We start from the raw sequence: 11,851 nt of genomic DNA on the forward strand, positions 1-11,851 counted from the left end.
GTGCATTCCCATGTGTGTGTGTGTGTGTTTCTTTAACACTGCCCTCTGGCTCGTTAACAGAAGTCCTGGTTTAGCTTGGCTGGTTGGAGTTGTTGTTAATGAGGTACATGTCTTTGGTCTGTTCCCTCTGTGGCAGTTTGCTCTCTCCTCTTTTATGGTGTCAGACTACCCTAACCCTAACTAGCCAAGCCACAGATGCCTCTGGGTCACAATAGGGGGGTGGGATTGTGTACTTCCCGAGGCTCCTAGCCCAGTGCCTAGGATTCAGACTACCTCTCTGTTCAATGGTGGCTGGATAAATATGGAACCATCAGTGATATTTCCCTACAGACCAAGGGCCAGGGACCTTGAGCTATATCCAAAAGGCAGGTGTGTGATAGAATTCAAGGCCAAGAAAGATGCAAACTTTGTGCTTGGGGGAGGGGAGGTGTAATATGAAAAGGGCAGCTTGGGAAAGAGCTCTACTTATTTTATTAACATAATGCACTTTGCATGTTACCTTTGGGCCCTACACAGGATTTACCCTGCCATTGCTTGATTCCAAAGGACCTAGGGTACCCCTGCTTCTCAGCTATTTTACTTGGCTATTGGGTTTGAATTCTGGCTCCTTATTTGTGGATAATGTGATCCAGTAGAAGGGGAACACAGGCATTCAGAGGATTTGGGCTCAAATCCTAGCTTAGGCACTGCTTATGTGACCATGGGCAAGTCACTAATCCTCTGTAGACCTTATTTCTCTCATCTGTAAAATGAAGGGGCTAGACTATCTGACTTTCAAGCTTCCTTCTGACTCTGTCTTATAATTTTAATACGCAAAAGACTAGTCTTAATCAGTCAGTAAGTATTGAGGCCAGTCCCTGCTGGACTTTTTTTGTGAAGGAGAAAGAAGTATGGAATGTAGTCCTGGCCTCTATTGTTGCTAACACCCTAGGGAGAGTGGCGAGAGAAAAGATGATGAAATAATTTAGAAAACAGTTAGTTGCTATAATATATGGCTAAATGCAGCAAGAATGCAACAAAGAGAGATGAGAATGGACTGAAAGAAGCCAGGGAATGCTTTCTAGAGGAGGTAAAGAGAGTTAGGTCTTGAAAATGGTTAATATTTGGACAGGCAGAGAAAGAGGGCAGGGCACAGAGGAAAGGCTTTCGAGGTGGGGATGAGCAAGGAATTGAATTGAATTGAAGTAAAGGGTGTTGAGGGAAACAGTAAGCAGTGAATTAGAACAAAAAAGGTCAGGAGGCTTAACTGGACTGATGCTGAGTGAAGTGAGCAGAACCAGGAGAACACTGTACACAGTAACAGCAACATTGTGTGAGAATCAACTGTGATAGACTTAGCTCTTCTAAGCAGTGCAGTGATCCAAGACAATTCCAAAGGACTCACGATGGAAAATGCTCTCCACATCCAGAAAAAAGAACTGTGGAATCTGAATGCAGATTGAACCATACTATTTCTACTTTTTTTTTGAGGTTTTTCCTTTTGTTCTGATTCTTCTTTCACAATATGACTAATGCAGAAATATGTTTAATGTGATTGTAATGTGATTGCTTTCTGTACTGGGGACAGGAGAGGAAAGGGAGGGAGAAAAATTTGGAACTCAAAAATCTTATAAAAAGAAGTGTTGAAAACTATCTTTACCTGTAACTGGAAAAAATAAAATACTATTAAGATTGAAAATTAAAAAAATTTTAAAAGTCTAGGAGGATGCAAACTTGTTAAATTTCATCTTTCTTTTTAAAAAAGTTATAGGGAACAAAAGTTTACAGTTTGTGTGTACAATCCTTTGTTTTTTCTTCTGTATGTTGAAATATTAATGTTGATTAAATGCAGTTCATTTTTTTTAAAGAAACTTTCTTTTAAAAATAAATTTGAGTTGGGCAATGAATGATTGAATGAGTAAATTTGAGTGGATAAAATGGGGGCTTGATTTTTTGAGAGCTTGAAAAGCCAAGCAGAGAAGTCTGGGCTTGTTTATTAACCATTAGAGAGCCATTGCATGTTTTTAAGTAGGAGAGAGATAACAATGAGAGCAATGATTTGGGAAGATACCTCGTTTGGACTAATAGGCTTTTGTAAGAAGAGCTGAATTATCTCACCTAATGGAACCTTGTTGTTTTCTCAATAGCATGATCCTATTTCACTTTGAATCTAGTGTTTTAACCCTTGGGCCCTTGGACCTATAGATTTCCTTTGTATCAATAATACCTATCTGAACCACCAAGAAATGCTACCCATAACATAGGAAAAGACCCAAGCTGACATCACCAATCACAAACATATGCATGGTTGGGTAGAAGCCCATGCGTTTTCATTGCCAGTAGATTTCTGAATTCCTAATGTTTTAAAAACCAAGCTGAGCTATTTTTCCTACTGTGTAAATGGACTTTGGAAATTAAAACCTCTCCTCTTCTTTCCCCTCCCTACCCCAACCAAGTTTGAAGACCTGAGCACAGTGGCTGAATGCTTGTTTTCTCTGGTGAATGGTGACGACATGTTCGCAACCTTTGCTGAAATCCAGCAAAAGAGCATCTTGGTGTGGCTCTTCAGTCGCGTGTATTTATATTCCTTCATCAGCCTTTTTATCTACATGATTCTCAGTCTCTTCATCGCACTTATTACCGACTCCTATGACACCATTAAGGTAAATTGTTATTTCGTCTTAATTATTCAATCTTGTGTTACAAACAAATGGTACAGTGTTTTCCTTTGAAGGGTGCTGGCTGACTACCAGGCATGATGGTTAAGGAGGGAGGAACATAGAGTTTACTGAGTGAGAGCTGGAAAAGCTTTTAGAGCTCATCATGTTCAACCCCCTTGTTTTATAGATAATGTAACGGAAGCCCCAGGGAGATAAATTTTCAGAGCAGCAGTTCTATGTAATCTCATGTTCAGATCTGAAAGGGAGCTGGATTTTCATCCAGCAGCAAAACAAACTAAGATGGTGACATTCCAGTAATCAGTTCAGATAGAGCTTGATATAGCTACTTGTAAGCTAAATACTGGATGCCAGTCTGTGCACAGTAATGTTGTACAAGCATCCTTTGACAGGTGACTGGCCAGATACCTGTGATTTTCTTTCTCTTCTAATGAAGCTTCAAGTACTTAACCCTAAAGGGTTGTTTTAAATTGAGTAAGAGGAGTTTCTATTATTTAATTCCCAGTGGATAAATTAATAAAAGCTTGTTAAACATCTGTTGTATACAGAGTATTGTGTTGGGGAATAGGGGTGGTGAGGGGGAATGGATAGAAAATTTAGGTAAAACACTTATCATTTATCATGTAACATTGTGTCTTATAGCTAATTCTGTCTTGGTTTCCGGCGATTGACACACCCTATCCAGGAACAATGCCTGAGTTTAGTTGATCATTGTTCATGGTTCCAGGGCTAAAGGAGTAGACAGTTCCCATCTGGAATAATTTGTTCAGTTCTGGATACTATATTTTAGGAAGAACATTGGCAAGCTGGGGAGTATCCAGAAGAGTAGCTAGTGGAATGAGAGGCCTTGAGCTCATGTCATGTAAGGATCACATGAAGGAACTGGGGGTCTTTAAACTGACTAATAGAAAACTTGGGTGGGGGTGGGGGAGACTCTTTAGTATTTGGTATTTGGAGGATTGACGTGGAAGAGGGATTGGACAGAATGACAAAGTTCAGAGTTTGAAGGAGACCTTCAGGCCATACCTGAAATATACAATACATACACCAACCAGTCATCCAAGCCTCTGCTTGAAAAACTTTAAATGAGGAGGGGAACCCACCGCCAGACAAAGCAGTTCATTCAGCTTTTGAATAAATACTCTGCTTGGCCACAGGGGACAGAATTAGGAGAAATGGGTAGAATCAGTAGAGGGGCAAATTTTAGTTTAATCTAAGAAAAACAATTAGAGCTGTCAATGATAAGCCATAAATCCAGAGCAATGAAGATGAAATTATGCCAGCCACCACCTACCAGAGAGGTAATGGACTTAAAATTCAAAATAAGATATATTTTTGGACACGGTCAATGTTGAAATCTATTTTGCTGGACTATGTGTGTCATGAGCATACACATGTATGTGTATGTGTATATGTGTATTTCAGTTATGGGGCAATGGGGGTGGGGGGGAGGGGGAGAGATAATAAATACTTGTTTAAAAAAAATTTGGAGTTGTTTTCAAATAGAATGAACTGTTCCAGGAGATGGTGATTTTCTCCTCCTAGACATTTGCAAACAAAGGCTAAGTGACCTCTTGTCAAAAAAGTAGAGAGAATTCTTTCTTGTTCAGATGTGAGTAGTTCTAGAGGACCTTGGAGGCCCCTTTCCAATGCAGAGATTCTGGGATTTGAGGATAGACGTTATCTTTCAGGTCAAGATCGAGATAGCTTGAATAGTCTCAAGTGTGACATAGCTCTAGCTCAGTGTTTATAGTGATGATGGCTCAACATGGAAACTCATTTTTCAGATGGTGAGACTCACTGTCCATGGAGACCCACTTGAGATGTAATGCCATTGTTGGGAAGAGGTTGGAAGTTCCAACCCCTCCCCTGCTTAGCCTCCTTTTCACATTTGACCCATAACACCTAGAAAGTCAACTTCATTGAAAAACTCTTAACTAGCAAACATATGTACAAGGAGATTAGTGAATTGTCATCTTCACATTAGCATCAAATACAATTTGCTTTAATAACAAGAGTGAGCACTTATGTGGGAGATAATAGCTACCTACTATAATTCTAGAGAATGAATCTTTGAAGCTGAAATATTCCTAAAAGTATTCCAAGCTTAAATATTCATGTGGGTCACTCCCATGAGCTTCCATTGGACATGAGGAGATTAGGGGCTGGCATGGTTGGGGGAGGTACATGATAGTTGGCTGGAACAATCTACCTTCATTAAGCTTTTACAGATAAATTCTGATTTTAGGGGGCTCCACCTCTCACCTGTGCAAAAGAATAAAAAATGCAGAACTTGGGGCAAATGTATAACTGATCCCTGGGGTAAGGGAATATTTTACATAAACAACCCAAGAAAAGGGAAGAAGGGAAGAAAGAAGGAAATGATGGCTAGAAGGAAGGGATAGATGGGAAAATGGAGGAAAGGAAGGAGGAAGAAGAAAGGGAAGAAGGAGGGATGGAAGGAAAGTTATCTAAACAACTAAAATAGTAAGAAGGAAGGAGAAAAGGGATGGCTGGAAGAAAAGAGGGAGAGAAGGAAGAAGAAAGGAAGGTGAGAGGGAGGAAAGGTAGGTAGATTAGGGTTAGTCTATAGAAAGTTTTATTATTATCCATCCCATCTTGATCCTAATACTTTATAATCGTTCATAGTTTATGGAGCACTCCAATATACATATCTAATTTTAAAGAGTTAGCTCCCTCCCTTTCTCTCTTGGATTTTTATATTCATTTGTATCTTGGTTTCCATGGTGGCCCTGCCTTCTCTGTTCCTGTAGTGACAGCTTAATTCAACTTAGTATCAGCTCTTGGATCTCTGTTCCTAGTGTGGGAGAGCTCTATTCTAGCCTAGGTGGCTTTGGACTGTTGACAATGGGAATGATTTCTCACCCTCTATAAATAAGGTAACATCATTATGTGATTTTTTAAAAGAAATACCAACAGAATGGCTTTCCTCTAACGGACCTTCAGGAATTCCTAAAGGAATGCAGTGGCAACGAAGAGTATCAGAAACAAGCTCCCACACCCGTGACCTTTCTCTGCTGCTGTCAGAGGTGGGTACAGCCATTTCCTTGATTCATCGATGCCCTCTGGTGTTCCTGAGAGACCATTCTCTTGGTCTAAAAAGTTTGTTCCAAAGCTAAAGCCATGTTTGGAAAACAATGTATTCCAGGGAATTGGTTTCTTTTTCTGTCAGTCACATTTGAAAATGACTATCTCTTCTTATGAGATAGGACAGTGTGGTATTGTATAAACAATCAAGTTAAGTTGATTTCAATCAAACAAATGTTTATTAAAACCCTCCCACAGGTCAAGCACTATGCTAGGCTCTGGAAACACAAAGGAGCTTGTGCTCTGCTGGAAAGAAAAAAGTACATAGTTAAGTAAATAAAAATGTGTACAAATTAAATTACTTTGGTGAAAAGGAGGGAGAGGGTAGGAATCACTAGTTTCAAGGGGAATAGAATGTGGCACTTGAGCTGAACCATGAAGAGACGTAGAGGTTCCAGGATAGAGAGCATTCCAGGAATGGGGGACAGCCTGTATGAAGGTATGAAGTGAGAGGCAGAAGGACTCCAAAAGCATTTTTGGTTCGGTCAAAGAAGCTGGATTTGGAATTAGATGACCTTTAAATGCCATTTCTGCTAATTACTACTTATGTGACCCTATAAAAATCACTTCATCTCTCTGGGCCTTAGTTTCCTCATTTGTAAAATGAGCGGATTGGTGAGGATGTTGTTGGTCTAATTCCTCAGTGGGAAGGTTTGCTTTCCCCCTATTCACTGCATTCTCTAGCCCCAGCCAGCTGAATTGTAAATGGATAAGATGACCCCAAAAGTCCTTTCCCACCATAGACTTTATGAGTCACTTGGCCAAGATTGAGGACTTGGATTTGTTGTGTCCCTTTCTTAGAGATGTTTTAAAAGCCAAAGAAATGGATTGGAGCATTCTGGGAAGATGGCAGAGTAGGTCAGAAATTTTCTCTTTTTAATAGTTGTTAGCAGAGTGTTGTTGGATGTCCCTACAAGGAGAGTAGAGTACAAGGTCCCTGAGGGGAGGGGTTGTTTTGTTTTTGTCTTTGTCCTCAGTGTCTAGTGCATAAAGGAGCTTGCAAGATATTGGTTGAATAAAATTGAGTTGAATAGGTGTTTTGAAAGCAAAATTAAGCATTAAAAGTGTTGGGGGTTTTTGTTTGTTTTTGGTTTAGAGGAAGGGTCCTTAACCTGGAATCCATGAACTTAGATGGGGAAAGAAATTACATCTTTATTTTTAATTTCTACCCGAAATGCAGTATTTCCTTTCATTAGGAAATTTTAAAAAACATTATTCTGAGAAGGGGTTCATGTCGTCGTTCAGTCATGGTCAACCCTTTGTGACCTCATTTGAGGTTTTCTTGGCAAAAATACTGGAGTGGTTTGCCATTTCCTTCTCCAGTTCACTTTACAGATGAGGAAACTGAGGCAAACAGTGAAGTGACTTGCCCAAGGTCACACAGTAAGTGTCTGGGGCCAGATTTGAACTCAGGAAGATGAGTCTTCCTGACTCCTGGACCAATGCTCTATCCACTGCACCACCCAGCTGCCCTGAAAAGGGGTTCATAGGCTTCAGCAGATGATCAAAAGTCTCTAATGACACTCAGAAAAAGGGTAAGAACCTTGATGTAGAGGCAAAACCCCCAACCACCAGGTCCAGTTATCTGAAGGGAGTATTAGCAAATGAACTCTTAATTTGGGAGTGAGAGAAGGGAGCTTTCAAAAATGTGAAACCAAATACATTTCTTTCCTCCCTTTCTCTCTCTCTCTGGAAGTGAAAAGCTTTAGCCAGAGGAGGAAAGCTGATTTGAGACCACATTCAGATGCTCAGTCAGATCCATCCCCACTGGCTCCTCTGCCTGGTTGGGAAGGCATCTTTTCCTAGCATTTGGTGGGTTCTCTATCTGATTATTCCAAAAGCATCCTGCCTGTGTTCTGAAATCAGACTTAACAGAAGCAGAGAAAGAGCTTGAAGACTAGACTGAATCTGAGCTTAATAGCTTCTTAAATATGCTTAGAAGGTAGTAGTTTCCTCTTAACTAGGGGCTTTCAAGTCAACATATATATGTATATATATATATAGAGTGTGTGTCTGTTTATATGTGTATGTATACACACATATGTATAAATTTGTATCAAGTAAAAAAGAGAATACAGCTGCAAAATACCTCTTTTCCTACATTAAAAGACTGAGTTCCTATTTGTTTGAGAAAAATAATCTAAACCACCCCTAGGGGGGAAAAAGACAGAAAAATTGAGTTGCTGTTTCAGAGCATAGAACGTATTTCTCTGTTAATCAATTCATACTCTGTCTTGGGATTTGAAATGAGGATATGATTGAGCATTTCCAAAGAATGCCTGGTAAATATGAAATGAGGGCTTCTGAGAAGAGTCGATTTTTAATGACATTTCATCCTCTATGAACATTTAATTGCAGCAGTGAGCTTGGATAAATGCAAATTCATTTTCTTTGATTGGCATTTGGCTCCTGAGTGGTGCCCTGTTTGGTGGAGGGCTCTGAGAATTGTGGGCCTGTTTGTTATTTGTTTTTTGCAAAGACAAATACATTAGAGGGATGTGGAGGTATGACTCCTGAAAGATAATTGAAATGTCATTGGAGTTTGGCTGCTTAGTTTATACCACAATCTGCCCCAAGGGGCTGTAATTGTGGTATATTGGAAAAGCCATCTCTTTGCAAAGAACAGCTCCATCCATGAATGTCTCCAGTGCCATCCATGCTGCCACATCTAACCAGTGATGGACAGATGCATGGTGACTCCAGGACTTGTTGACAGACTGGACAGGAGTCAGGAAGGAGAAGAGGATGTCAGATCAACAAGGAGGCCCTTTTGTGCACAAAACCCCAATGAAATGCTATGAAATAGAAGGTGGAATGAAGGGAAGATGTAAGATTGGGTCTGTGGAAGCAGAGGAGTTGGTACTACCATTGGGGAATAAAGGATGCTGTTAGATGAGTGAATAAAGAGCGATGACCTCAGTTCCATATCTGACCTATGTAAGTTTCAGGAGGGGAGTCTATGAATTTGGGTTGGGGGGAAAATACATTTTCATTTTCATTAACTTAAAAAAATTATTATGCATTTGAAAACATGATTCTGAGAAGGGGTCCTTCTTCAGGGTGCTAAAGGGGTTTTTGCCACAATGAAGGTTAAGAACTCCTGCTATGTGGCAGTAAAAGCACTTTTGAGGTCACCCAGTCCAATGCCTTCATTTTACAGGAGTCAGAGGTCCATAGAGGTGAATGACTTGTACAAGGTTGTACATATAGTAAATAGCAGAAATGGAATTCAGATTTAAGACTTTTGTCTTGAGTTTAGCCTTTTTTTGTTGCTGTTGTTCACATTGGGAATGGATGGTGATTTTCAGGTTAGGTCATTTTAGGTCGTGGCAGGGCATCAGGGATATTTTGTGGACCTCAAGGAACATAAGCAGATTTAAGGCAGATGTCCATTACAAGTAAATTAGTTTCCCAGGGAAGGATTAAATATGGTTCAAGTTTGAATCTTGGAAGATGTGTGTAATTACTGGGGGAAGAGAAGAGGAGAAACTCACCAAAGATCATAGGATCAAAAGGTGGAAAGGGACCTTTGAGGTATTCTAGTTTGGCCATTAGATGATAAAAGGATGGGGAGTATGAATCTACAGCTGCGAAATGGATCAAAGAAGTGCTGGACATTAACAGTGTCAAAAGTAACAGGTATGTAGAGCAGGGGAAATAAAAGAAGCCTTTAGTTGGGCCAGAAAGGTTAAACTGAAATTGGTGACCTTAATAAGCTTGATTGCAGTGGAATAAGATGAAAGGCCAAACTCATGCTGGGGAAAAATGGAGGTGATGGTTAGGTAGAGACAGCCTACCTTTGAAGTGCTTAGCCAGAAATGGACAGTCAGTCTCAATCAGGATGTGTTTTTTGAATACCTACTGTGTTCCAGGCATGGTGTTAGCTTGTGGGGAGATGAAGATTAAAAAAGAAGGGGGGGAAAAAGCAAAGAAATAATGCCTGCCCTCAAGGCTCTTCCATTCTATTGGGGAAATAATATATATGAGAACTTGAACTCAATAAATTCAACCCAACAAATGTGTGTTAAGTTCCTGCTGATATATTTAACCTAAATATATAAGACCTGGGGGTAAGCACCAGTGACATAATGATAGATGAATAGTTTAGTTCCTGACCTCAAGCATCTTACAGTCTACTAGAAAGTTAATTGCATTGTGGGATCATAATGATGCCAATTGGTGAAGCGGGAAAGTGGAGATTAGGAGCAGGGTGGTAGTAGTAATTATGTTATGTGAAGAGTCTCAGAATGGGTTTATATCGTCAAGGCTGGAGATTGTTAGGAAGTTGCTGTACCTCATAATGAGCATGGGTAGTTATGATTCAGTAAACACGATGAAGGGTTGACACTGGAGTCAGGGCACATCTTTAGTTCTTAGAGACTGCTAGAAGGTAAGAAAAAGTCAACCACTTAAGCATTGATAAGGTCTGAACAAAACAAGAGCAACAAATGTTCATAAGAGATGGTTAACCTAGGAAAATGCCTGTCCTTTGAAAGGAGTATGTATGCAGTACTTAAAAATATGTATTTCTCTTTTAAAAATTATTCATTGAGTTTGAGAGGCATTCATTGAGTTTAAGTCAGAAAATCCTGGGTTCAAGAGCTGTCTGACACATACCACCTATGTGACGGGGCACTTGAGCCAACTTCTCAGAGATGCTGATCTCTGCATCGGTGGGTAAATGTTCCACACCAGGATGTTCCTAACACTAATGAAATCACAAATTTGTGTCCACTCCCTCCACAACCCCCCCCCCCAACAACAAGAACTGTATTTAACCTGAGGTGTTTACAATGCTGAAGTATATCTTTTGCTATGTGCTCTTAATTCTCTGCAGTAAGATTTCGAATCATGCTGTTCTTCCATCTTCTTTCCTCCCCCCACCTCCCCCTCTCTCTGTTACAGGCAAGGAAGTGATGACAATTTGATACTTATTAACTAAGGACCTGCTGGTCAGAGAGAATGGAACTTCAGGCCTCCTTACACCGTGGAAATGCAGGGTGGGACCAAGCTATTGTTGTTGAAACAGTTACTCAGATTGCAAAGAGACAGAATTTGGACCTGTGTTTCCATAAACAGACTGACTTACTGAACTGCAGAGCCGGGAAAGAGAAGCTGCTAATTGCTGCTACCCACTGGCTGAAGAACTGCAGCTACTTTTTTATGTATTTGAATGACAAAGAACTAGACCACCCATCTCTCTAGGAGCTTAACTACATTAAGATAGAGACAACTAATTTTTTTTCCCCAGTTTGTCTTATTTATAAGATGAAACATTTGGCAGGGGGGAAATAAGGAGAGGAAGTGAAATAAATATTACATATTTCAAAGACTTTAAAATAATGGTGTTAAAACCACATACATTGAGACATGTCGTTCCTAGGAAAGACTAACAGGAAGAAAAGTGATGCTTGGGGTTGGAAGATGTTTTTAATGATCCTCATGTCAGTGAGGTTGGTTGCTGGACGAAACTAAAAGACCCCAAACTGAAGACCTGTTAAGCCATTTAAAGACATAAAGATTTCTTTTTAATTCTTAAAGTGAGCTAAAGCAATTTACTGTTATTAGAGATATTTCTTGAACTGTTTTTAAAATTTTTCCCTGTGTTTTTTTTTCTACTTCATTGTTGACTTAGAAATCTTAATCTTAATGGGTCAGCTCGTGAATTAGCTGGAGACTGGCTCATTTGAACCCATACTTACCATGAGGGTTACTTGGTAACTGCACACTAACCTAATTGAAGGTTGGGGGGAGGAGACACGGTTATTGCATGGACAGCACACATTTCAGTATAAACTGATTCCTGATTGAACATCATCAATGTGCTGTTTACCTTTCAAGTTATGATAACATGGCAATTTGTTAAGTCAATAAATATATTTTTATGACAATTCATGGTACTGTATGATGTTTCATACTAGGATGTCAGTATTAAATAATCAAGGGAAGTGGTAGACTACTCTCTGCCTAAACCAAAGAATTTAGATGATTTTCTCCAGTCAGATTCCAGACTTGGGGTGTGTGTGTGTATGGGGTGGGGGAGGTATGACTGAGTACAAGAACCCAGGATCAAGATTAGTTCATTT

General features: G+C 39.9%; 1 protein-coding gene across 1 annotated transcript in view; it reads left to right on the top strand.

The window, feature by feature from the left end:
- The window catches only part of MCOLN2 (mucolipin TRP cation channel 2), a 92,984-nt gene extending 81,370 nt beyond the window's left edge, over positions 1–11,614 (top strand). Inside the window, exons 12-14 of the mRNA XM_044005139.1 lie at positions 2,436–2,642; positions 5,586–5,707; positions 10,671–11,614. Coding sequence (XP_043861074.1) covers positions 2,436–2,642; positions 5,586–5,707; positions 10,671–10,707 — 366 coding nt within the window. The 3' untranslated portion in view covers positions 10,708–11,614. The remainder of the gene's footprint in view (positions 1–2,435; positions 2,643–5,585; positions 5,708–10,670) is intronic.
- The last annotated feature ends 237 nt before the right edge of the window (positions 11,615–11,851 follow it).

This window comes from Dromiciops gliroides, chromosome 4, assembly GCF_019393635.1.
Source record: "Dromiciops gliroides isolate mDroGli1 chromosome 4, mDroGli1.pri, whole genome shotgun sequence".
In the NCBI taxonomy this organism is placed as follows: domain Eukaryota; kingdom Metazoa; phylum Chordata; class Mammalia; order Microbiotheria; family Microbiotheriidae; genus Dromiciops; species Dromiciops gliroides.